At 38.1% G+C, this 27,938-nt stretch overlaps 1 protein-coding gene and 2 long non-coding RNA genes across 3 annotated transcripts in view; 1 reads left to right on the forward strand and 2 right to left on the reverse strand.

The window, feature by feature from the left end:
* The first annotated feature begins 4,438 nt into the window (after positions 1-4,438).
* Positions 4,439-24,269, forward strand: LOC136830735 (uncharacterized). The gene is made up of 2 exons (XR_010850731.1): positions 4,439-4,618; positions 23,967-24,269. It is a non-coding gene; the product is annotated as an uncharacterized lncRNA (long non-coding RNA).
* LOC136830733 (uncharacterized) lies at positions 9,486-15,339 on the reverse strand. Its single transcript, XR_010850730.1, has 2 exons — positions 15,185-15,339; positions 9,486-11,832 (listed from the first exon to the last, which is right to left on the reverse strand). It is a non-coding gene; the product is annotated as an uncharacterized lncRNA (long non-coding RNA).
* The window catches only part of LOC136830734 (serine-rich adhesin for platelets-like), a 48,446-nt gene continuing 43,244 nt past the window's right edge, over positions 22,737-27,938 (reverse strand). The window contains 1 exon segment of the mRNA XM_067090541.1: positions 22,737-27,704. Coding sequence (XP_066946642.1) covers positions 25,585-27,704 — 2,120 coding nt within the window. The 3' untranslated portion in view covers positions 22,737-25,584.

Genomic DNA, 27,938 nt, shown 5'->3' on the forward strand with positions numbered 1-27,938 from the left:
CGTGCGTGATTGCTTTCTAGTTATTAGTGGCGCCTATTAGTTGTTATTTCTATTACACGAAGAGATTCGTGTAATAGCAGCAAATGTTCCTATTTCCTTTTTCGCACTGTCAGAAATACCACAACCTTCTGTTGAGACTGAACTTGACATAAGGAATCTTAGATAATAATTTTATTAGGCTAAATAACTGTATATCGGTAATAAACTTCACTAACAATAATAAGAGTAATGATAGATATCATCGAACATTTACGTTCATGTTTGATAAAAGGAGAACATAACCTCTAATCCAGTGGTTCTCAACCTTTTATTACCACGCCCCCTCTATAGTAAAATTCCTCCCAGATTTAAAGGAAAATAAAAAAAAAAAGAGAAAGAAGGAGTTTGAGGGACAGGGAAGAAGGTTTTACAAAATATGGTAAACCTAGCAATAGACTATAGGAAACTAACGTTATAAGGCATAATATTTTTTACAAACTTCTGAATATTAGTTCCCAAAGAAAATAACGAATATAATTCTAGAATTTTTTAATTTTCCCTAGGCCTCGCCTCCCTGAAATTGCTGACGCCCCTAGGGGCTGCTCTAATCAAAAAGTAACGCAAATTTCACTGAATGAACCTTTTTTCCTACTGTTAATAACTATAGTGGGGTCATGATTCCAAGATAAAGTTCGTTAAAAAGTCAGCCCACCTTAGAAAAACAGAGGACTGTATGCTACCCCCTGCAACGCCACCCCACCCAAAGAGGCGTAGGCTGAGAAAATAATAAAAACAACGATAATCTGGGAGAAATATCAATAACGGTAACATCAACGCCTGAGGAAAATCCAGTATAGTAGTGTTTAAGACGTGCAATCAGTAACCAGCTCCTAGCTACGAGGTGTGACCAAAGTTGGTGGCGTGATGGCGTGTGTGTGACGTCATTGTCCGAGAAGTGTGGGTCATTGCTAAACCTCACCTTTCTTTCACGCTTTTGTTTTAGGTGTGACTGTGTTTGTATGTCGGGTTAATCCGACATACAATTTATATGTTATACAGGTGTAAGTGTATATATTTTCACCTTTATGCTTTACACCGTATATAATTCAAACATATTGCTTTGTTTATTTATACTTACCAATTTTTACGTCATTTCATATTTACCGTCTTCAGTAGGATACCATTATGTTAGACTAACGCCCTTTTGTGTTTTTAGTGTTGTGATGAGAGAGAGAGAGAGAGAAAGAGAGAGAGAGAGAGAGAGAGAGAGAGAACAGCGTGACTGCAGCCACGTAGTGTTATGATCGCGTGTGAGTGGAGTGAGCCACAGGTTGTAGCAATCAATAAAGAGCTTCTAAGCACAGTCCACACCCGAAGCCTGTCACAAACTGGTACTACTTATAAGATATCTTCTGGGGTCACTGTTGAAGATCTTGGTATCCCATAATAGAAAAAATACATATTGCCTGCTTCTATCCAGTCCTTCAAATGACTTACCATCGGGGAATCTAGACTTATGAGACTGGTATCCAAATTGGAGTTTTGTGCTAGGCCTAGGTCACGTTCGTACTGGATTCAGGAGGCCTACAAAATATCCCGGAAAGATAGGATTCAGTACAATGCCTGAGAAAGTCGCGTCTGTAATATCCTCCATCATCCAAAGGATAAGAGAGAGATCTACGAGAAGGGTCAGGAAGAAATGGAAACCAAAAGCTGGAATGGAGAGCTTCGAGTTATTTCTGCGCTTTGCCTTTACGCTGTTCAGCTCCCTAAAATTACTGTTTAACAAAGTTTTCCCTTATAAACTTGTGGCTCAAATATTTTAGCTGTTGATCTTCCAATTAAATATATTCTTGCAACTATCATAACTGTCATTTAGAATGAAAAAGTCTAAAAGGCCATTCATTACCTTGCAAAGCAAGCTTCATCAGAACAGAACGCTTACGTAAGATAATATTTCACTATAAGGCAATGAATATAAACTACATTCATTTTAGTTAGGGGAAATGGACAATGAACGTAAAACGTACATCGTAGATGGCTAACAATCCACGAAATTTTACAAGATCATTTATTGTCAATTAGTACGTCATCAAATATTACTATAAAATGTTTAGCCATTATTTTTTTACCTGTTTAGAAAAAATAAACGGTTTCAAAAAACGAATCGAGTTTGAAGCAAAACTCCGGAGCTAACAGAAATATTTCAAATGCGTGTTGAATACACAGAGCCTCGTTCTCGCTTGGAAACTGTTTGCCTAGAAAGTTTAGCGCTTGCAACACGGCTATCATCAATTTGTCTGTTGCATGCTGATAACAATATGATTACGATAAAAAAAACAAGTAAAAATTGCGCCGGTGTCTTCGGCGCAATCGAGTTTTCTGTACAGCCGTAGCAGCTACAGCGTATAATCAAGGCCACCGAAAATGGATCTATCATTTCATGGTCTCGGTATAATGCTATTTGAGCCGCGGCCTATGAAACCCTCAGCCGGCCGGGGTGGCCTGTGTTGCTGCGTTGCCAGAAGCACGATCATGACTAACTTTAACCTTAAAAAAAAAAAAAAAAAACTACTGAGGCTAGAGGGCTGCAATTTGGTATGTTTGATTGTTGGAGGGTGGATGCTCAACATACCAATTTGCAGCCCTCTAACCTTAGTAGTTTTTTAAGATCAGATGGCGGACAGAAAAGGTGCGGACAGAAAAAAGCGCGAATAGAAAAAAGTGCAGACAGAATAAATTGCGGACAGACAGACAAAGCCGGAACAATAGTTTTCTTAACAGAAAATTAAAAATACATTACAGAAAAGAGCAAAAAATAAAATGAAACCAAAGTTAGGATTGTAGGAACTAGGTAAACGCAAGCAGAGAGGGAATTATTAAGCCATGAAGCATATGGCCCATCACTTTAAATGGGTTAGGATACAGGAAATGGATAAATGGGAAAAAATGAGAATTCCAAAGCCAAGTGGCAGAGGAAAAGGAAGCTCTTCGTTGGGTGAGTCGGTGAGAGCTGTGGATGGCACTCGCTAGGCTGGAGTTCGATTCTCCGGCCGGCTGACGAAGAGTTAGAGGAATTTATTTCTGGTGATAGAAATTCATTTCTCGCTATAATGTGGTTCGGATTCCACAATAAGCTGTAGGTCCCGTTGCTAAGTAACCAAATGGTTCTTAGCCACGTAAAATAAGTCTAATCCTTCGGGCCAGCCCTAGGAGAGCTGTTAACCAGCTCAGTGGTCTGGTAAAACTAAGGTATACTTAATTAAAGAGAAAAAGGAACAGTCACGAAATCTCGCAATCCGAAATTGTTGATTAAGTGCCTCCATTACGCGCTACGACCACTGGCTTCGATTTCGTTCTGTTCCAATATAACGTAAATGGAAGTTACCCACACTAACCTATTGGTCCGATGCGATCACCTGAGCATCTTCAGTTTCAACGATTATATAGTATATATATATATATATATATATATATATATATATATATATATATATATATATATATATATATGCATACCCATTTATACATCTAGTGATGTGATTTTTTAAACAACAGCTTATTTAATCAAAAGAGACTAGAATTATAAAAACAGTCGGCAAAAAGCTGTATCATATCGTTTTGCAATAACACGGATTCAGCAGTACTGAAATACCTCATAAACTCCTAACATAATATATACAGTATATACATATACATAATACATATATTTTTTCTGAAAAGGGAGGCCTAGTATTTTTTTATTACTGCACGTACAATGCTACGGTATCTTAGACTTACTGTAACTACAAATTACTGTCAGAATGTAATCACAAGATTATAAAGACATAAATAATTTAGCGCGAGAATATCTCACTAACCTCTTCTTATGATCCTTTTAATGCTTGGAATTTTTCGCGGTTCTTGGCGGCACGTTTTCCTAAGTTGCTGATATTTTTCGGCCACTGTGGCTGATTGATATTCTTATTTACATTAGCTTTTCAAGTAACATCTCGTACGCAGCGTTTCTCCTCCCTGTGACACTTTAGACTCAACTTTCCAAAGGAATGGGTGTTTCTTGTATAGTCCAGTGAACTCTACAAAATTCTGTCACTTGACATTGAACCATTGAGTCAGTCTGTGCACTTGACTTAAGCCTACTACCGGAGTTGTTAAGCTAGTACTGAGAATATCAAAGTATAAACCAATACGTATTACGACCTTGCGATATCCAAAGTCGTAAAATCAGAACCTGGCGCTGGCAGGTTCATACCAAGGATTAACCACCCACTTACATGGTATATTTACACGAGGGATAGAAAGAGATCGACTATTTCCCTCCCACGCTCTTCAGTGCCCCTGGTATTTGAAACGCCACGCACTGTACACTCACTCGCTCAGTCAATCAACACTGTTCCACCGAGTATCCTTGAACTCATCGCTCTACTTTGCTAGTCTCACTACTTTAGGATCATTGGTAGTTTACGACTTGGTGTTATGGCGCCATTTTCCCTTCGGTACTGAATCACGTAGTACGTTCTCTACTCAGGAATGTTGTAATTTGTACGTTTACTTTGTTTTAATGACGAAATTACATTGCCTGTGTTCGTGTTGTTGTTGAAGGTTGGCGATTACCTGAACAAAGGAATGAATTTCAACGGTAGGTGAACTGTTTACTTTTGTCTTTGTTTACAGTGTAAGGTTAGCGGCAAGACCTTTGTTTCTGTTATGTACATAAGTTTCTCTAATATGTGAGCACTCCTGATTTGCCCATGAATACTCAGAATTCTTATTCGTGTTTCATTACGTAAAGTTAACTGGAGTCAAATATTTCAGGTTAATTCTGCCATTGAGTTTGATATTGTAGCCCTTGTTACACTGGATGGAAATGCAAAAGTTAGGTTTTATTTATGTAAATTCAAATTATTCTATTTTCTAACATCTCATATAGCGGAAGTAAGGTGTCTTTAATCTTGCTGTTAAATAGTTTTGGTATTAACCATGCAAAAGTTCTTATGCATGACAAATATGACCAAATAATTTCACTAATTTATAAAACAATTTTCCAGTCAAATCTCGTGGTTGGTGAGCAAAGGTGTATCATTTGTCTTACTGCTGCATTTATTATTATTATTATTATTATTATTATTATTATTATTATTATTATTATTATTATTATTATTCAGAAACTTTTTTTGAGAAGGGTAGGGTTTGATGGTCAGGACAAAAATTGAATAAAGGAACGAACTGGGACCTAACCTAACCTAACCTAACATCAGTAACCCCACCCTGACATAACCTAACATAGCCTAGGTCGCAGTCATGTCTAGCCAGGCGGCCTGAACTTGTATAAGCTATTTAATGTTGCTAACATTTCACTAAGCACAGCATTAGACTTGAGTGCGAATGTAAAAGCACAGTTCGACGCTGTATTTAGTTCCAGTAAATAACTATATAATAATTGATTGATGCTGTTTTGAGCTGAACAACAACTGGAATTATTATTATTGGTTACCTTAATTTGGTAGTCCGTGGATTGAGGCTCATAACAACTAGCAGTTTGGTCGTGTGTCCATGGAAAGTTTGGGTGAGGGTAGAAAAAAGTTGAGTATACCTTAGTTTAAGCAGACCACTGAGCCCGAAGGATTAGATTTATTTTACGTGGCTAAGAACCAATTGGTTACCTAGCACCAGGACCTACAGCTTATTGTGGAATCCGAACCACATTATAGCTAGAAATGAATTTCTATGACCAGAAATAAATTCCTCTTATTCTTCATTGGCCAGTCGGAGATGCAAACTTGCGGCCAGCAGAGTGCTAGCTGAGAACTGAACCCACCCGCCCAATGAGGAACTAGAGTGAGGGTAGAGTTGGGTGCCTTTGAGCTTACTGAAATGATGCAGTCTCTCTTTACTCATGTATTGATGGATGAAGATATATCAGGGTAGGCTATGTGGCTCGAGTATCCCCACCCGGGTTCGAATTGACGAAGCAGAGAATGGTTCAGTAGCCCTCTGGTCGCAATGCAATTTTTAATACACACAGGTGGGTCGCTCCCGTAGTGGGGTTAGTACTGTCATTGTACCTCATGCGGTACACTGTAAGTAACAATTAAGAGGCTGTGATGGGCCATAGTCAAGGAAGAAAAAGGCAAGGTTGTTACTCTCTAGCTTATGTGTAGGACCCCACAATCAAGTGGTCATGATGCGTGCCTTACCTGCGAGAATGCCGAGTTCTGTTTCCCGTGTAGCAGGAAATTATTCGCCCCTGACTGAAATTCCTCCCGGGAAAATTAGCCTAGGATTGATTTCCTCCCGGGAATAACAGCCCAGGCTGTTTTTTCCCCTGGGGGAGAATTTTGGACCTAGGATATTTTTCCCCTGTATAGGCCATTTCTCCCCCCGCCCTACACGTAGGCCTATCCACCTTTGGGGCGTGTTTAGTACAAGCCCGTTGGGGATTTCCGTACAAAACGTAAACAAAAGACAGTAAATAAAGATAATGACCCCCAAGAGGTAATTTAGTCGTGATGATAATTATCCTGTGTGGCAGGGCAGGCTGTCGTTGCTACACGTCGCCGCCATAGCCATTCTCTTATAACAGTAGTGGGGTTGGGGGAATCTTGGTCCAGAGGGGGAATATTATCCTGGGACGAAATTCCCGCCGTGGGAAATATATCCTGGGCCATATTTCCCCCGGGGGTGGAGGGGGAATTTCGGACAGGGGGAAATGGAGACTGTTACACCGGGTAAAGTAGCAGAATATTATTAAATAGAGTTGCCATTTCAGCGCGTTTTTTTCCCTATCTGGCGCGGCCGCGTTATTTGACGCCTTTTAAACAAAGCTAGAGCTTTTCTAGCGAATAACATAAAATATGTTAAACTGATTGCCTTTCAGAGTCTTTTGCCCTACTGTATTGAAACAGTTCCGTATTATCATTGTTATATATATAGGAGACCGCTCTTTCTCTCTCTCTCCCAAACTGCTGTAGGGTCGTAGGCTACTTGAAGATAAGGTCAAAAGATTGGTTCTGTTAATGAGAGTATTCATCCTGAACAGATGGCGGTGGGAGGAGAAAGTCGAGAGCTTAACTCGGTGGGAGGAGAAGGCAAGGGATTACTTAGGTGTGAGATTAACTAGGCTTTTAGTCCGACTCAAACCGTAATCTATCACAAGGTGCGACCCTAAAACAGCAGAAGCAGACATAATGTTATAGAGATACTTTACTATTTACTTAGAATATTCTCTTCAAATAAGAATTAAATTTGTATTATCTGCATGCAGGCATCCAACACTATATGCGCTTTTGTTCGTTACTAATTTCATTTCATTTAATCAATTGCTCTCTATCGATTAACAATTTCTTATCCACTCAATATAGAAATATGGTTAAATAAAAACCAGACTTTCAGTTATTTTATTCATTAAGAAAACTTTTATCTGAATCTTAATTGAAAACTGTAAATTTAAGTTTATAATTTTTGGGGTTTCAAAATATCCTAGCGCCTTTTATAGCGCTCCTAAGAAAGGATTTGCCGCGTTTCTGGCTCGTTTTGGAAGCTACTGCAGCGCGTTTTCAAAATCAGAAATGACAACCATTACTTAGGCATGATCCATTAGAAACTGTTATACCGCCGTTGATCAAAGACAAGTCGACTGTAGGTATTCTTTCGCCAACGGTTTTTAAACGCTTTGAAAGTGGCCGTAGAATTAGCATAGACCGACAGCGAAGGCTACACAACTTGACCTGATCAAACAATCACTAATTCCAATGATCATAACACCTCGAGTCATCGAATTATGGTCTGTGACCATAGGCATTATTTTCACATGAAAAAACCTTTAGCACATAAGCATAAGGAATTCCATTTACTAAGAAAGGCTTCAGAATACTTTCAGCTAATTCTAATTAGGTATAAAAGTATGATTAACCTTGATTTCAGGATTTAGGATTTTACTGGAAATTGCCGTTTTTCATCAGCGACACCATCCCTTATTCTAAGTCATCGTTCTGTTGCTATAAGATTCGCCGAGTTGCCCCTTTTGAATAAGACTTACCTAGACGAAAAAGACATAATTAGGCATCGCAGTTGAAAACGCTTTTATCAACACAGAATCTAATGTTGTTGTTTATAACCATTTAATAAATCAGCCTGCGGTTGTGATGGTCCTCTGCAGGAAAATGTCTTCGTGTTATAGATTGAAATTTTGGAAAAGTCTGCGTTCATTCCATTTAAGTGAAATTGAAAATAAAAGCAAGGTCTTTTGGCATGGTAGGCTATGATCACAGTTTAGAGATGTTGTTTATGCCATTTGGTTTTAGTGCAAAAATGTCTAAGAATGGCCTTTCAGTGTAAAGTAGATTATAGTTACAGCTCAAGTTAGTGTCAATACCGTGAAAGTAAACTTGAAAAGATGACGGGAGATGAAGTCTCAATCATGTTTACTGTAAGTCATGAGAATAACGCTAAGTATTTATTTTGAGCCTTTAAAACGAGTTTGTGGGAATACGACGTTAGCAACAGATAGTCACGGTAAGGCGTAACAGACGGCAGCAAAATTGAAGTTACACTGATATCCCAAGAAGTGACACAGGGTAGTGTTGTGTTTGGTTAGCAACGTGCACATGAGCTCCTCTGACAATCACTAAAACAGGCTGCGGACCTTAGGAGTCCGTTGGGTGGGGCATTTAGTCACAGTGGCGCCTGAGAAGCCTACAGGCTGGATGGAAGTGGTGTATTTCATTCTCAAGGTTCTCATTGTCGAGTAGATTTTTGGACTTGCAAGGCAAAATTCGCATTAATTAAAAATATTATTCCACTGTATTCAAGAGCTGATTACAAACTGTTTCTTAATATTAGTTAAAACGTTGGCAGTAAGATTTTCACCAGTAGCTGTAAATATATCTGTGTTCAGTCCGTTGAATTTACGAGATTACCGATGGAGTCATTTGGACTGAATCATGAACTTTTAAATCTTGGTTTTGAGTTCCCTTGAGGATACTTTCACCACTTTCTCTGCAACCATGGTCTACAAAGAACCGTGCATTCAACATAGTCTTAACATATTTCATGTTGATTTATTTCAGCAGCTAATTAGTCATTAGCCGTTTGCGTTTGTGCAGTAAGTTTGCGTGTTCATTATAAAAGATGATAATGATGCCAGTGCCGAGTGATATCCTGCACATCTGTAGTGAAAGTTAGTATTGTAATTATATATAGCTGGTACTTAAGCCTTGGTGACCTTTTCTCGTTTGCCTTTGATAGTTGCTACCTTTCTCCATGAATAATACCTCATGAGGGTTTCTCTATCGGCTTCTGATCTCTTCTTTGGATTCACAGAAATTGAGGATAGGAAAGACCTCGTTTAGGCTAGCAAAGGCCTACCTTCACACTGCATCCTATACTCTTGAGAGAGGCTGGAGTGCTGCTTTAGAGCGTTTGCGTCCTAAACTTCATTTTACTTTTTAATTACTGTAGTCTTTAAGATAACAGCAGGCATAGGTCAAGTTACAAAAACATCATTGTTTAATCTAACAGCATTTTTATTTTGAAATCACACCATACAATTTGGAGTGGGAGACTAGTTTATTAAATTTATCATTTAACAAAAACTCACCATATGATTTAAGATATGAGTGTTGCATAATTTTGAGAGTGGAAGGCCGGCCCACTTAGGGAACCTCCTCGGAAAGATGAATCTTAAATATCTATAAATATATTATTAAATGGTGCAGCTGAATGATACTAATGATAATATACATTTTCAGATATAGATGAGACAAAATGCCTCATCCTAAGAGAGGTCATTTCCTGTAAAAATAAAAGTATCCTTTTCATAACCAAGTATCTTTAAATAAAGTTAAGTTGTGAACAGTAAAAGTCACATCTCGTATAACTGTACATCCGTTAGATAACAAAGAAAATCCGTCTAAGAAAACAGACTTCACATGAAACAATTTTTTTATTTCTGAAAAGAATGAGGTCTTTGTTAATCTTCACTAAGTGCTATAAAGGAAAGTTTCTCGTTATCCGAGTCAGATTTGCAACATGTGTTATGTTTGTTTAATCTGATATCTTCGATAAAACTTCTTCCATTTCGTTGCGAGACTCGAAGACCACACACGAAAGGATTTTAACCTGCTATCAGGTGTGCAAAGTTTTATGAAAAATATTTACACCGTCCTAAGTGACTGGGTCGACCACAGTTGTAACAAAATCATTTACTCTATATGCAGTGTAACGAAATTTAAATACTTAGGATCTACTTTAAGCCAAGAGGGAGGATGTGAGGCTGAAGTGGACAGTAGGAGAAAAGCGGCGCGGAGGAAGTGGAGAGATGTAGCTGGAGTTGTATGTGATAAGAAAATGCCAATCAAGCTAAAAGTCAAGATCTATTGCACAGTGATAAGACCAGTGTTAATGTATGGATCAGAAATATGGGCTCTAAGAAGAGAAGAGGGAGCAAAGCTTGAGAGAACAGAGACCAGAATGCTGAGGTGGAATATCGGAATATCGCTGCTTGAGAGATTGGAAAATGACGAAATAAGAACTGCAGGCTTAGTAAAGATAACAGAAGTGATAAGTAAGTCACGATCGAGATGGCATGGGCATGTATTAAGGATGGATGACGAGGAGGGAGTGAAGAGGGCTTGGGAAGAACCTGTTAGAGGAAGATCGAGAGGGAGAAAGAGAATTAGATGGCGAGATAAAGTGAAGGAAGATATGGAAAGAAGAGGTTTTGTGAAGGATGATGCCTTTGATAGAAGGCAGTGGAGAAGCGCATCAGGGAACCGACCCCTTAACGTAGGGATAACGGTGGGAACGCAGCAGCAGTGTCACGAAAGACCTTCATTTGCAGTTGACAGAGTTTATCAAATATGAATAAAATATGACTGGCTGTTAAGCAACTTGACTGTAAAAATATGACAATAATCATGAATTGTTACACACGAAGTAGTACTTAACTTTCTCAGCACCCTATCCTGTTGGTAAATAACCATATAAATTAAGAAATATACTTTCATTGCACCTTATCTTTGATTATATCAAAATAATGATCTAGAAAAATTAATATATCTCTGGGAAAAATCATCATTTTTAGACTAAAACCAGGACCCTAAATAAAACTAAAGGAAGCGGCATCAAGACGTCGCCTTGTCAGCAGCTTGTTGCAAAATGGCAGTGAGGTCAGCGTCAGGTTATCGGAACTTTCTTGCCTTCCCTTTACGCTTGTGCAATGCGATGTGCTTGCGGAAACGTTTCACAGAAGTGAATTCTTTACCACATACTGGGCACAAATGGCGCCGTTTGGCTCTCTGCCCCGGGCAGCGTCCCAGTCGAATGTGTTTCTTCATGTTGCTGAAATTGGCGAATGTCCTGTGACAGCTGATGCATGCTGATCGCTGCAAAGGACCCTCTTCATTTTCGTTTTTCACCCTTTCACGGCGTTCAGGTTTTATGAAGTCCTTAACAGGGACTTGTGAAGGAAGCGCTGCTGTTTTAGGAACCAATCCACCTCCGTTCCCTGAGAGAAACTTCCTAAACGCGCACTTGCTTCTGTCTGCAGCCAGGCAGCGGTGTCCACCTCGCATGGATGAGACAATCACAGGTATGACCGCTGTGGATGGTCCTGTGAGGTCAACAAGGTTGATATTAATTCCTTCTATGCTGACAACGTTCTCTTTAAGTATTTGACCAGTCGAAGAGTCATTCACTGGCTTGGAGTTAAACACAGTAGGATACTTTACTTCACCTTTCACATTTTCCTTTTCTGAAAGAAATTTGAGAAAGGCGTACTTGTTGCTCTTAGTAGCCTGGCAACGTTGCCTGCCTCGGACCTGAGATGCGGGTGACGCCATCACTCGATGGAATCTGAGAAAGAAGATATTGCTAAAATGCGAAGTGTTAAAAACATTGCAGATTAAAGTTAATACATTTGATAAAATTAAATATTTTCTTTTATCAAAGAATATTACATATGGTTTCCGTCTCAAGAGAACTTTCGACAAGGGCACGAAGATTGCAGTTATTTGCATCAGCCACCGCAAAAAGCCAGTCTGACTGTTGTGTATAGTTATGGTGCATGTTAGATTGTTTGAAAAACACCCAAATTAATCAATTTCATCTAAATAAAACACGTGCCAAAAAGCCTCAGATAATGCCTAAACACCATCTGAGAAAGGTTAAGTAGACCTAGAAATGCTGCATTCTTGCACTGTAATATTTTTACATGATATGCAATTTACAATATAAAATTACTAATCTATTTATACCACTCCTAGCCATACTTAACTTTCCAAGACGCGTAAATGGAAAGCTAATATCTTTAGAAAACTACGTGAAATGCTCAGGAGATTATGAATAATTATTGTTTGGTCTCGGATAAGCCACAGATAATAACTTTACCAGGAAAGCAGCCAGGTAAGGTGAACTACCGCGGGACAAGTAAATTATTCTCAGCTGGTAAGCTACACTGGTGTTGTCATACTTTTTTTGTACACTTTAAGGGCTTTTGTTTTCTGTAAAAAAAAAAATATTGTTCCGGCTTTGTCTGTCCGGCCGCACTTTTTTCTGTCCGCCCTCAGATCTTAAAAACTGCTAAGGTTAGGGGACTGCAAATTGGTATGTTGATCATCCACTCTCCGATCATCATCAAACATACCAAATTGCAGCCGTCTAGTTAAAGTTAGCCAGAATCGTGCTTCTGGCAACGATATAGGGTAGGACACCACGGGCCATGGTTCGAGTTTCATGGGTCGCGGCTCATACAGCATTATAGAAGCCACCGAAAGATGGATCTACTGTACTTTCGGGCCCTTGATTATACGCTGTAGAGGTTGTACAGAAAACTCGATTGCACCTAAGAAACTTCGGCGCATTTTTTTCTTTGTTGTAGATTCCAGGTGATAAGCCATGTCTTCATCATGCTCCAGGTATTTCGCTTTAGGCATGACACTCGCATTTTGCTAATTATGGCAAATGTCATTGAAAGAGTTCTCGACTTATGCAGAAGACGTAGCAGAGAAAAAGCAGTTCTTGCAACATTTCTCAACAAAATCTCCCATTAGCGTGGTTAAATTCGATAGTGTTCCCAAAACTGTGACTTCTACAGTGGTATTAGTGGCTTCAGTGTACCTCATTTGGTCAGTTGTATGCAATGTAGGCACTACTTACGTCCATATTTCCCTTTTCTGACTACTTGCTCCTCTTCATTCATGAAGATACCTCATCCTTGTCCCAGTGCCACTTTTACGCCAAACCAATGCTCAGTACCCTCCACATTGCATCTATAATAATTCGAACGTAAAGAACTATAACCGATAAGTGCTTCATCACCAATAGGATTCAGACCACTGTCTGGTTTAGAAACAATGATGCAATGTTTCTTTGACTACAGTGTCATCAAGTGAGATAGGCTATAAGTTGATATCAACTCTACTTTATATATTCCTGTCGAAATAAGGAAATACTCTTAAATAATATTGCCTTAATATTAAATGCTCGGAGCCAAAACATTATGTTCGAGATATTTACATCTGTGAATCGCCATATACTTTATTCTTACAGCAGTAGGCTACAAATCACAAGTCCGAAACAAACTTGGTATTATCTTTATTTTTCATAGGTCCATTTGTCGATTACCGAGAATCCAGTCACTTATACCGTCTGATGATTTCAGACTGGACTGAAGAAAGGACAAGGAATTGTTACCAATCTCAGTTGGTACAGGTGTATTGTTAAAAATTATACAACGATACCAGAGATTGTTTCAAGTGATCGATGAAAACTTGGAAAAGGACAACACGAATTTTTTCTGTCGTGCAATGAATACGACTAGAGATGAATTGGGCTTCCTAACTGATTATGTCGATTGTTATTCGAAAACCGGTAAATAACAATCAAATTAGTCATGAATTCGCAAATTTCACAACGGATAACGGAAAATCCACCCGGCTTCGGTTAAAAACAAGCCCTGTCTTGTCTTGAGATTTGGCGAATGTGAAGTAGGCTAATGTATTGTAAACGTCTTCGTGATGAGGCTCCTTAGATTTGTTAGCCTCATGATATTTTTATATAAAACAAAAATATCCTGGCAGGATGTTCCACATTAAGTTGTGATCTGATGCTTAAAATAATGCTGGTAATTGTTATTATTAACGCTGTTTTTACGGTTAACGAGCCTCTCACAGAGCATCGGCAGCCCGTTTTTCGTAAACGTAAAAATCATAATTATGATGCCAAGCTTCGGCTACTTAAGGTATCCTCCTTCACGTCATTTTAACCATTGGTATACTACGCTAACGTATATCAGTGCTTACATCAGCTGAGGTTTAACTTGTAACGGCTACGTGGGCTGATATTCCTGGTCTAACTTACCATTTGGCGTAATTGTTACGAACATGAAATCAGTTATTATTGTATGGTTCAGCATATTACGCAGAAGATTACTGAATTGCCCAAAACATCTTAGAATTCATGTCAAAACATCTAATTTTATAAACAGTCTTATCATTAGACCTAGTCGTATGTTATTGCCGCTACCACTATTTCCAGCAAGCTTTGCTTCCTTGCTTAGGCATCATTCCGAGAAAGATCTCGAAAATTTTGTTTTGATTGATTATTACTTTTGTCATTCATATCAGCAGATAACGTAAAAACTAGCTCGAGAAATTGCTTTTGACAGGGGGAACTATTAATGTCTAGCTTGTGTTTGAACAGGATTGGTGACTACAAAATGTATAGGACTAGAATTATTTTCTCCCCCTCACGCCACCCAGCAGCCATGTCTTAGTTTTGTTTATATATACATGTATTAATTTTTGTGAGAAATGTCTAGTGAGAAACTCTCTTCCTAGGGTGTCTACAGTACTAAAGTCAAATACAGCGGATGTACCGTATCTAAACTAAAATACAGCAAGTGCAAAACTTTCTATCACGATTATTTAACTTTCACATGGTGGGATTCAAAGCAAAATATCAGGTTTAGGAGTTACAGTGTTTTCCTTCCCCATGACTAAGGCTTTGCGAGAAGCTGTCAACATTTCAAACACTACTTATTCAATACAAATGCCATTAATGGGCTGGCGATCTTCGACATAGCTCTCTAAGCCTAGGATAACAGGTTTCAGTTTCACGCCTGCGGCTTTGCCAGAGTTTTTCGTGCTACATTCATTCTGTCATGTCTCAATAAATGAACGTTTACCATTTGAAAACTTTGCCTCACCTTTAGCGATCGATAACAAATCTTCGTGACAGCTGCAGTTGCGTAGATTTTCCGTCGTAATGGTCGACGGGCCAATCTGGAAGTCACCGTCCAGTCAGTTGAAGAATATATCTGGGGAGGATCCTCTGTGTTCGAGCGCAAGAGCTTATCTCATTATTTAATCGCGTCTTTCTTGAGAAGGGGTCAGGTTTTGAATCACCACAAATAGTAATGTTAATAGGTGTAACTTTGATCCTATAATATATATATATATATATATATATATATATATATATATATATATATATATATATATATATTATATATATATATCATATATATATATATATATATATATATATATATATATATATATATATATATATATATATATATATATATATATATATATATATATATCTATATATATATATATATATATATATATATATATATATATATATATATCTATATATATATATATTATATATATATATTATATATATATATATATATATATATATATTTATATATATATATATATCTATATATATATATTATATATATATATATATATATATATATATATATATATATATATATATATATATATATATATATATATATATATATATATATATATATATATATATCTATATATATATATATTATATATATATATATCATATATATATATTATATATATATATATATCTATATATATATATATATATATATATATATATATATATAGCTGAATAACTTTTCAGAAGGTAGAACTGGGCTCATTTGGCCCAGTAAAACATTAACAAAAAAGACATTCATTTTACAATGTCTGCGTACATGCTATAGGCTATACATAGCCACAACTGAAGGGAGTTAGAATATGCAAATGTATTTACCATTCGCTGGAAGGATTAACAGAAAATACATGAACAGGCGTTGGTCTAGCGCGAGTTATTAGCGCGACGATTTAATAGGCCTAATTCCTGCGTAACATTGTAAGCTATTTTCTGATCTAAGAGCTTGGCAATAGTTAAGAAGTTCCTTGAACTTTGATGAAGATGAAAATTTCCTAAACTTAGCTATATCATTGCTTTTTCAATTCGAGGTATGAGGTTGGTGATAGGCCTATAGATTTTTTCCTCGTGAGATAAGCTAAAATGTCACTAATGAGTAGCTTAAATGTGCATGGAAGTAGTAGTTATTTTGTCACTATAGTTGATGTTAATTCAACTAGTTTCCTCCTTTGAAGATTTGTGTATTCTCTTTTTTAAAGAACATATTTTATGGAGTTCACTATGTAGCCTTTGGTTTTTTCCCAGAAGTTGCATATGTTGTAACTCGAATGTTGCAAAATATTATTTGTTTTATTTTTTATCAATTTTTTCTAGTGAACTTTCCTTATATTTAGTGAACTTAACATTTCCTGGTCTTCCATTGGGAATGATTGAAGTGAAGCTTGAGACTTAGGCCTAGGCTATGGTTGGGTTTTCATTTGTTCTGTATTTTATAACAAATACGTTCTAGACAGAAGTAATGTTTTATCCCCCTTTGTTATTCCATTGAATAGATACAATACATTTTCCTTTTATTGAGAGCCATTTTGTTGCATTCCAGCCACAGAATTCTCCAGTCTACAAAATTAACATCTTTCCTCTCATTGGTGGCTAATTGGAAAATGTTTACCAGGAACACATTCTTTTAACTGAATATATTTGACTTCGTAGTCAAAAATATATTGGAATCGTGGATTACCCTCCAAGATCTGTAATACCTTCTAATATTTTCTTTCGAACAAACATGCGCTTTAAAGTGGTTTTGTAATTTATACCCGAAGGCAAGCACCTGAGTAAAATTGGGTTTTTGTAAGGATTATGGTGATAATGAAAATTTTGCTATAAAGCCAAAGACGTGGGGGGGACTTTCAACCATTCAGCGCTAAGACAATAAATAAAAAGAGGGAGTTGGAGTAGTTGTACGGCAAGATGGAAGGAAGAGGGAATGGAGATGAAGTAAAGGCCAAAAAGTGGATGGAGCTTTGCCGAAGGAACGCTGCAAACCACATTTATTAATGCCTACAGTCCAACACATGAGGTGCACTGACTGCATGAACCCCCATAGATGGTTGTAATCAAACCTGTTTAAATGATTTCCTTTGAATTTCACTCTTGAAAAAATCCACTGAAAACGTTCATATGATGGTTTTCTAGTGTAGCTGACCTTGAGGCCTATCAGGGTAGTTAAGATTCTTTTCACATTGCATGCAAACTCTCAGACAATAAGGCTTTAAATCTACCTGACTACCCATCCACAGGATTATTCAATCTAATTTTTCTTATTAAAACTTGCTCAGGTGGACCTTTCTCCTCTCTAAGTATTTGATTTTTTATTTCATTTTATTTCTCTCTTAATCTAAACCTGTTTTGTAAATCCTGGAGGCTGGGCACAACTATGAGACAGGGAAGCAACAGCTGTGAATTGAACATTTAAAGTTGCTAAAAAATTGTAAGTAACGGGTTGTAGTCCATTGTAGTTTAATATACAGACGAACATCACCATACAGTTAGATTGCTAATCCATTATTGGAAAACAAATTTCATGGAAGTCATTGTCACTCTGAAATACTTTTTGTTTTATTATACTGTAATGTAGTGTAACCTGACCATAGTGTCAAGTCTTTACACACTCATTCTCCAGGCCACTAGGATTTATTGCTATGGTCTAAGTTTGTGGTGAAATGGGAGAAGTCAGATCTCAAGCTCAAACAGCCGATGAAGTATCAGCATACTTGGGAAGCCCAGGGAGTTGTAGGGCAGTTTATGTCCTTGCAGGAACCACAGACTAGGCTTTGGCAGGTCGTGCATGGTCATCCAGCTTACCGGTGTAGTCTTTGGAAAAGCTTGCTCCTCGTTGGTGCCCCCACCTGTGCTCACTTCAGGGCCACCTGAAGCAGGGATGGTGCCCTGCATCAGATTCTCCTTCGCAATCTGTGCCCTGCAACCAGTAGGTGAGGGACGATCTGGAGTGGCGGGTGGACGACAGGAGCCTCAGTTTGGGAGTTTTGTTTCTCCTCCCCACCCTCTAGAAACGATTCTGTTCTTGGACCCTATGGGGAGGTTGGAGAACCTAATTACTTTGCGAGTTTGGACCATAGATGGCCTTTATCTGTACGTCAGTGTCCTTGATGAGGACAGCACTGCTAACTTGGCAAACTTTGGTGATTTTTTGCCAAATATTCATAGTGATGCAGTTCCGACCACTGACAAAGTAAGTAACTTGGGTGTAATATTGTGCTGCAGTTCCTCTTAGTGTTCAAATAGTATAAAATGTTAGGGCCATCATCTTAGAAATATTGCTTTTGAATGTCTTGATGAGTGTTCTATGTATAAAAAAAAATTATGATTTACTGTCAAGTAGAGTAAACTATTGAAGCTTATCATAAACTTGCTAAGATGCAGCTTATGAGTAAAGTGTGTTGCACTGTGCAACAGGATTATCCCTGCATTATTTGAGTTGCACTGGCTCCCTATCACAGCTAAAATAATATTTAAAATGTGTAATGACTCCCCAGGCTATCAAGAATGAATCCAAAATATATAAATGACTTGCTGCATGTAATACAGCCAACGGATGGAGCTACGGATGATATCAAGTTATTTGAACCAAGGTGTTGAATAATTCAAATGTTGGTTTTAGAGCCTTTAAATCTGCTTCTCTAATTCTGTACAGTAAGATTCCATGAAGAAAAAGCAGTTCAAGCTTTTGGGATCATTGGTGAGAGATATCTTTGCCACCCGGGTTTAACCGGGATGATCTACTGACACTATAGGTAAAGGCACTGAGACAGGCTCCCACTTGGGCCATTTTCTGCCTCAATCTCGCTGCTGAGGTTCCATCAGTCTGAAGAGCATTATTCTTGTCATGTGTGGAGCCTGTCCAGCATCTCCTATGAGAGACTTTTATTCAAGACTTGGCTTGAATGTGCAGAATAGTCAAGGAATTTTCAGCAGCAGTGTATTATGGGAAGTGGGCCATCTTCTGTGGTAGGTATCATAGGAGAATATCTCTCTGGTCAGAGACCCCCTTCAGCAGATCATGGACATGTATGTTTTCCTTCACCAAGGTAAGCTCATCTCATTCTCAGTAGTAAAGTAGTGGTCTTTTCCCTGCTGTCTCTGTTACATAATGTAGACACATAATGTAGACAGTCCGTGGTTGTAATGAGCTAGTTGGCCTTATGCAGATTAGTTACAAAATGGAATTTGATTGGATGGCTGAAGGCAATGGGTGGAGGATGTGACCATAGACATAATTATGTCTCCTCTTGAATGGGAGACGCAGGTTCCTCTAAACCTTTCATAAAGTTTTGTTTATACTGTACAAACACTTTAAAAGCTGTCACAGCTTCTGCATCGTTAAATGCCAGGCTGTTTAGGTGGTTATAGTAGTCATTCTTCCCCTGCTCAGGCATATGACCTGAAAAATTACTTTTCTGGGTGATGACTAATTTTTCTTGCAGTAATTGCATTCTCATGCTCAACCTGCTTATAAGGGTGCCATTCAGCGTTGACACAATATGCCCCATTCAGTGAGCGAGTCTTCTGTCCAGGACAAGCTTTGCTTGCTTTGTCAGAATTAACTGCAGTATTTCTCAAATTAAATTGCATTTTATCAAGATGATAAAAACTGTCATATCTGTTGCTATTTTGTCACTGGGTAACATGCTCATTGTTGTTAATTTCATTTACCACTCAAACTTCTTTTTTACTCAGTAACCACGACTCTCTTCATGTGCTGGAATGTCGTATTACTCCATTTTCACTAGTTCACTTTTGATGTCCAGTGAATTTGTGGCTCTTGTTTTTTTTTTTAAATCTTGTTATAAAGTTATTTTGGATCACTGTTGGGGAACTTGACATAAGAGTCAGTGTGCCACAGTATATGTGCCAAGACCCCTGGGCACCCTTGCAACATACAGGTCTTCCTTGGATTATGACTCCCATCATCTGTCACTACTCATGGTCAGACATTCCTGGTCTCATGGGCAGTGGTGCTTTATACTCCAAAGAAGTGTCTTATGTTTTTATAAAAGGCAGAGTTATTAAGTTGCATTTTTTTGTATCAGTGTTGGTGAGTTTGGCAGTGTTGTGCTGGACCTAGTGTTATTTACTAAAAGCTAATTCTCTGCTCAGCCACCCAAGTGTCAGTATCTCTCAGTATATATATGTCAAGGCCTTCCTGGGCAAGCTTTCATGTCTTCCTTGGACCAAAACCCCCATCATCTGTTTAACTCTTGCCAGGGCCAGATGTGTTCTCTGCAGAGACATGTTAAACATGCTGTGACTGATCTTCATGAGCAATGGTATCCTTTTTGCTCAAAAGAGGACTTAGAAATGAGTTTCTCAAATATTTCAGCCTGTCCCTGTGCCACTGGCTAGACTACACTCTCTTTCCCAACTACAGTTCACAGCAACCAGACTACTCATCTCAGTAGCTTGCCTATTATTGCTGTCTTGTCATCCAACCAGATGCTGTACCATTATGCAGGAAGCATCTCTTCTTGACCTGACCCTAAGACTTATTTTTCACCAGGCTTTATATTCCTCAAGGAGAGTCAGCAAATCCAAGTTTTGTGAGGTCTGACAGTGTCCAGCGGACTCGCTCACTTCTGATATCAGATGGGGTTACCCTTCATAAGGGGATCGTGGCAACTCTGTCCGTCCACCAGATATTGTCCGATTGTGCAGATACACCCTAATTCATTCTTGGATTTCATTATCCATCAGCCTTTACCCCTTGCTAAGAGCCAAGACTCATTCTCTTAGTGGCTACGATATGGTAATTGTTCCTATTTACCATTCTGGCCCTATTTGTGGTCAGCTGTAGTAAAGATAATTGTTTTTTCGAGTGAGAGCATGGAAGATCTGAACAATACTTGCAGAACATGAGAGGCCTAAGGATTCAAAAATCTTCATGAATATGAGGTACGAGTACAGGAGGAAGTGGAATTCTAAAATTTTTTTTGTATATGAGGTATAGGAAGAAATGGATTACAGAAAATGTTTATTCTTACTGGCTTCAGATGATTTTGAGAGCTTACTCCAGTGACTTAGAATTTTTATTCTACAAAACAGTGCTTGGAGGTATCCTTTTGACTTTTGTCAAGCCTTACTAGAGGAATGTTACTTGCAGAAATCAAAGTGGGCCCCCTCGAGTCTGATCATCATCGTGGGACACGTCTTATCTATAGGAAGGGAAGGGATGGGATACATACACACTCCTCATCCTGACTCAATAGCATACCTACAAGCACATCACCTCTGCTCACACTGAAATCAGCAAGCTGTTTGTTGCTGGTAAATGCCCTACTTGAAACTGCTTGCCAAATACTGTATATTTGAATCACGGAATATAGGAGTATACTGCCCAAGCTTTGGGGTCACTTTGAAGTAATCCTCCCACCTAAATAACATCTCGGGAAATACATGTTTAATGAGTTTGTGATTTAAGTTTAACTCCAGATTTTTTCATACAAACCCTTTATACATATACAGTGTCTATCTCATCAACATAAGGGCTTACTGCTTCACCTTAACGAAGTGGATGAATTGCATGTTAGTACCAGTACACAAGATGGAACATGGACAGTGATAATTTTTTGGATCTTAAATGTGTTCAGTAAGAATAGGATTTCCATGCCCATGTAAGTAAATAGCATTTTGCATCATGAAAACAGTATTTATTCAAGTTACCATTTCCAGCATGGTTTTTTTTTATAGTTTCCCTTATTAAACATTTCGTATTACTTGTGTCTCTCCCATAAAGTGAGCTTCTGTTGCTGTGGCTTATCGGTGTCATTACCGGGTACAGCAGGTGAAATTTATCATAATTTTTGAGCGTAGAATCAGACAGAATTTACTTTTGTATATGTTACCATTTAAAACTAGCATGAATTGTCAGAATTAAATTTTTCATCCCAACTTTATTAGGCTATACTGTATACTGCATCACTTATTATGTAGTGTATTGGGACAGCTGTTTTGTCCGTTAACAGCCATATTTGGGTATAGATATTCATTTCGTATACTTACTCATATACGCTAATGGGAACTGTTGATATTATCCAAACTTGGTTTGTATCCTTGCTTGGAAAACCTAGCTTTGACAGCTTTAATGTTTCACAGTAATAATTAACAATTGCTTTCCATTTTCATTAATCTCGACTGTTTTAAACTACAGTATCACGATTCTTTGCTGTCTACTGATTTACATTATTCCATATCCACTGTACTAATAGAACAGTCAAATTTAAGAGTATTTTTAGAATTGCAAGGGTGCTTCTTTTGGCAAAACAGAAAGACTTTAGGCAACCACTGCACATTATAATCACTATTAAGATCAAAGTTAGTGAATTATATAAATGGACCCAGAGTTCTTGGCCCACATTTCAAGCACCAACATGGTAGTGTTGCAATACTACTTTTATGACGTACTGGGGATGAACCACCAATTAATGTTTCAAATCATGTCCTAACTACTTTGTAGAAAAAGGGTTGATTCAAACAACTGCTTACTGCAAAAATGAAAGGATTTATGCATTTTGTACATACATTACACAAATACAAAAAGAATGAACATTTTGTACACAATACCATTTACAAACAGAGTGGTATTAACATTTTCATCAAGAAAAAACTTACATTTAACTAGGAATATGGAGGATGTTTGGGTTGGTGTCCTCCACGATAGGAGTGGGAAGGAATAAGATAGTGTACAAGAGGAGTTTCAGCAAGCTATATACAATATAATAAAAATGATATAAACACAATCTTCACATGTTCATGGGAAGCATTACTGTATTAGTCATTAAAGGATTTGGATAAGAAGAGTCAAAAGACAATTAGGACCAATCACTACCTAACTATTTGCATCAGCAGTATGGGAAAAATGGCTGGCACACTTTTAGAAAGTCAATTCTTTAAAGGTTGCCACACTTTTGTAGCAAATTAAGTTGTATGTACAAGTATAAATAAATATCTATAAAGAATGGACATGGAGCTGAAGGACCATAGCTCTAATAAATATACAAGTCAGAAATAAATGATTGTACACTATGAAAATGGATATCTTGTAGATAAAATAAATTATGAAGTATTCCAAATAAGATCCTAATATTTATCAATATTTTTCACTACAGCTTATGAAGGGGCCATGTATGTACTGGTGCATGTTTGCAAATTTTGAAATATAAAAACTACAAATGATTTATTTCATGTTATTGTATATATTTTACTAAGTTGCTTCTTAATAGGCCCCAATGGAAACAGGCTGCTTCTCAAACTTATAAATGGAGCAGTCTTATACAATATTCATCAGAGAAACCATCCACACATCACTCCCACATAAGGAATATACAGCACTATTGATCCACATTCTAATATACTTGATTACATTGTCAAGTTCTCACAAGGAGGAATGACTTGAGTATCATTTACCATCATTACTGTTTTCATGTAGAATTAGAGTTCATATGATTTGACTATGTTTATGCCTGGCTGAATGTAATGTTGCAAATTTGTGCATATTTGTTTTCAAATAAAGTACATAGGCTTAATGAGCTTGTGTGCTAAATGAAGTCCTTATAACTGTGTGGCCACCACAACTGAAAGCTGTCAAGTATGAATCTAGGCTTTACATATTATATTAAGCAACTTACTTTTCCAGCCTGTACTTTATACTATTGTGTGTGCTTTTTAGCCGTGACAACTCGAATTTCATGCTTTTTTTTTTTCCATTACAGAACATTATTTGAGACTTGCTACTCCATACAGCAGCACCCACTGAAACCATCTTGTGTGACATTTCATAAGCAATGTTTAGTGGACTTCTTGCACGATTCAACTAAAATTGACTGAGTCAAGGTGGGATGGAATGTCACTGCAACATACCAATCTACTCATTTGACTTCATCTTTTAACTTATTTGCCAACCACTTGGCACCCATGCCTGCAAGTACAGGCAGTCAAATGTTTCTCCAGAAGACTACAATACAAAACTGGTAAAGGAAAAATCAAAATCACAAAAAATTAATCCCATGAATTCATCCTGTCACTCACTGCTTACACGCTGTATTCACCTGAATAGAAAATAATTACTGGGAGTTTATGGTAAATCTTTTATATTTTGATCCAGCTGATTTAATGTTTCACACTAGCCTATTTAATGTAGAAGTTTTTTAAAACACCTTTTTCTAGCTTTACAAACATTTTTACAATATCTAACAAGACTCCAAAATGAAGAAAGAAACTGGGAACCTCAAATATACTAACGTCAAAATACAATATTTACATGTTTGCGCAGGACAAGTTTTAAGAAATAGACGATGTCCACCAAAAGCGTATTAACAGGTGTTACCCACATGATGGAGTGCTAAAACTCACAAGTCACTCAGCTCTGTATACTAGAGAGAGAGAGAGAGAGAGAGAGAAAGAGAGGGAATGGGAAGGGAGATAACTAACTACTCTATGAGTTGGGGGAGGGAGTTGGGGAAGGAAGAAAGGATGCACCGCACTCCACTTTTCTAGTTTTGGGTTGACACCAGTTCAATAAAAAGCAATCAGGTACAAATGATCATTGTTGTGACCTTGATGGTCTGACCTGGCAAGAAACAGTTCAGAACCACTGACCACTTCTCTAAATCAAACCATAAACCCTCATGATGAACTAGTAAAGTTGAACCGGCTACATGCAATTGACAACCCCCTGCTTCATTCATCAATTACATTTATAAATTTCCTCTACTGATCATCAGTTATTTATGAATGACATGAGAGAACATCTTCCAAGTGGTATGCAGTCCAATCAATTTAAATGGAAATGTATGGCACTAACATCCCATAAAAAAAATTGTGCTGTGAGAGCTCAATTACAAGAGCAAGTTTTCCAGTATAAAAATATTTTGAAATATTAAAAGGAACATTAAAACTATAACACTTAATGTTTACACTGTGGAAAGAGGTGACGACCATATGGAGGGCCACAAGAGCCTGTACTGAGTGGCAATGAACATCACTAAGACACAGTGCCAATCAAGAAGGCTCCTCACAGCTCCTTTTGTGGCAAGCTCATTCTACACCATGGCCTAGGATATAGCTGCTGGTGCCATCTACTGCTGTGCTATTGCTTCACTGTGGATGCAATTTACCTGTACAGTACTGTCTTGACAATTTAGTGCAACGCTGATGTTTCCTACATACCCAACACTATAATCACAGCAAATAATTTTCAGAATGGTCTATACTGTAATACACATACTACTTAAGGAGCTTCCACCATGACTTGGTACTTGTTTTTAACAAATAGCGATGATAACCCACTCTAACGTGTGCCACAACCGAATGTCTTTCATCTCTCATTTCCTACTGCAGTGTACCACTGTGAGAGGCTCTGGTTGCTCTTGATGATGATCTTCTGTTACTACTATTACTGCTACCAGGTCCACTCTTCTTCTTTTGGTCACCTCCAACGCAACAAGAACATTTTTTCTTTTTTGCATGATCACGAGATGATGAACGCCTCGTATTGACACCACCTGGAGAGAAGTCGTGGGTGTGTAATAAGGTTGGGCTCCCGTCACGACTACTAGCACTACTCTCCCGACTTAACCGCCGTCGCCGCCTGTTACTGTTGCTGCTGCTACTAATGCCAGAGGGAAATTCATGTGGTCCTGGTGTAAGTGCTCGCTCCATACTGTAATTGCTACTAGTGTCCGAGGCACCACTAACATGACGCCCTCTTAAAGTCCTTGATAATGTGCAGTCATCCTCAAGATGATTCACGAGTTCGTCTTCTGTTTTTACATCCCCATCACCACGGCGGCCAGACCTAGTTCCCCTTCCACGTTTCAAGTCTGCGACTGCATCGCCTTCACTTCGTCTCTTACTCCCCCTTGTAGTCCTCCCCAGTGTTTCTTCACAGCCTTCTTGAAGTCTCAGAACGGCATCTTCACAACCTTCCTTACAGTCTTCTTCATTTTTAATAGGTTTTTCTTCTTTCACAAAAGTTTCAATCACATCAGAATCCTCCTTTTTCACATCTTCAGATTTCACAAGCTTTGAGCGATTCCGACATGCTGTATTTTGCACATTACCAGGATAAACTACTGTTGTGCGTTGAGAACTTCTACGCTTGTTCTTGGCTACAACGACACTGCTGTCCTCTGTCTTTACTTTGGTAACACCTGTTTCTTCATGGCCATTCTTAGCAGACACTTCATCCTCTATTAAACCAGATTCATTTTGAAGTGTACCTTTCCTTCCCTCTAATAAGGAGGCTAACCTATGACTCCGTTTTTTATTTCCTTCAAAAATAGTTGAATTTCTTCTAACCTCAACATTTTTATCCGATTTCTTTGATAAATCTGTTCTCTTACCCTTATTTGCTACAGTTTGATTTTGGATAATTTCAGTGGTTACTTTACCATCTCCAAACTGCTCTTTCAATTTTTCTTTTTTATCAGATCTTGATGATGATGACTTAAATTTATCTTGCACCGTCTCTGATGGGCCTGCACTGTCATCTTGTTTAACTACTGATTTTTCACCTTGCACACATGGAATATCAGGGGAGTGGTGGGTATTCTGATTGTCAAGTGTATTTTCAAACCTCCATGGAGTGTCTTGGGAAGTAGGACTTCCTAGAACCCCAACAGCATTCTCCGTTCCTTGGCTAGCCATAGCTCTCAAATTGGTAACAGGCAGCTCTAATTGTGTTGGTGAGCGTGTTGAGGTGATTGTATGATCTTGTTCACTTTCTTGTGGTGTCAGGTCAATGGTTACCTCCACAGAGTCCTGTCGATCTTGCTGCTGCTGATTGCTAGCAGAACCTAATGGAGCACTAGGCATATCTTCACTAGTACTGGATGAAACACTAACACCATCACCTTCAATGGAAAACAGACCAGGGAATCCGGTAGAAGAGTCACATAACGAGTCCTCACTATGATTACCATCGAGAGGTATGTTAGCTGTAAGAGCATCATTCAAAGATGGTGACTGAGCCATCATGGAATCTGCAGATCTTGGTGACCAAGTTAAGAGAGGACCAGATGATACCAAATCACTCAGAGCAGGAGAATGGGTTCTCACTTCCATACCAGCCACGAGGGGCAAAGTTGCAGCTTCCAATCCTTCTAATCCTAAACTAGAACCAGACTGATGTAAGTAGATATCACCTGAAGGAGATGTAAGTGCAGCAAGTCCAGTATCACTCTCCAATGTCACCCCTGTCACTGACAACCCAGGTGCTGATGGCGCAGAGGAGCAGCCAGGCTGAGACAATGTAGCAGGAAAAGAGTCTTCTGAAGTTGGAGGAGCTTCCGTAAATGGGAGGTCATGTGTAGTTCCTGGGGAAGAATAAGATGATCCAGAATGTTGTGATTGAGACACTGACGGCGATAACGCTGCTTCTGTCATATATGCATTTTGTAATTGTTTGGTTAAGGTAGCTGGACTAGGAGGGATCTGTACCTCTTCTACACCTGTTGAAAAAAAATGTGAAATTCAGCACAATGATATTGCAACAGCATTCTTCAGCAAAATTAGTCCTGAAAAGTCAAAACTACCATTATAATTAGTACAACTAAAAGAAATAATTTAATACTTGATATGAAACAGTGTGACAAATAACAAGAAATAAAATTCTACTTTAGGTGCAAATAAGGACTTAAGCTCCTCCGAGTTGAAAAGCTCATAATAAAAATTAAAAAGAATCT

Source organism: Macrobrachium rosenbergii, chromosome 47 (assembly GCF_040412425.1).
Source record: "Macrobrachium rosenbergii isolate ZJJX-2024 chromosome 47, ASM4041242v1, whole genome shotgun sequence".
Taxonomy (NCBI): Eukaryota; Metazoa; Arthropoda; class Malacostraca; order Decapoda; family Palaemonidae; genus Macrobrachium; species Macrobrachium rosenbergii.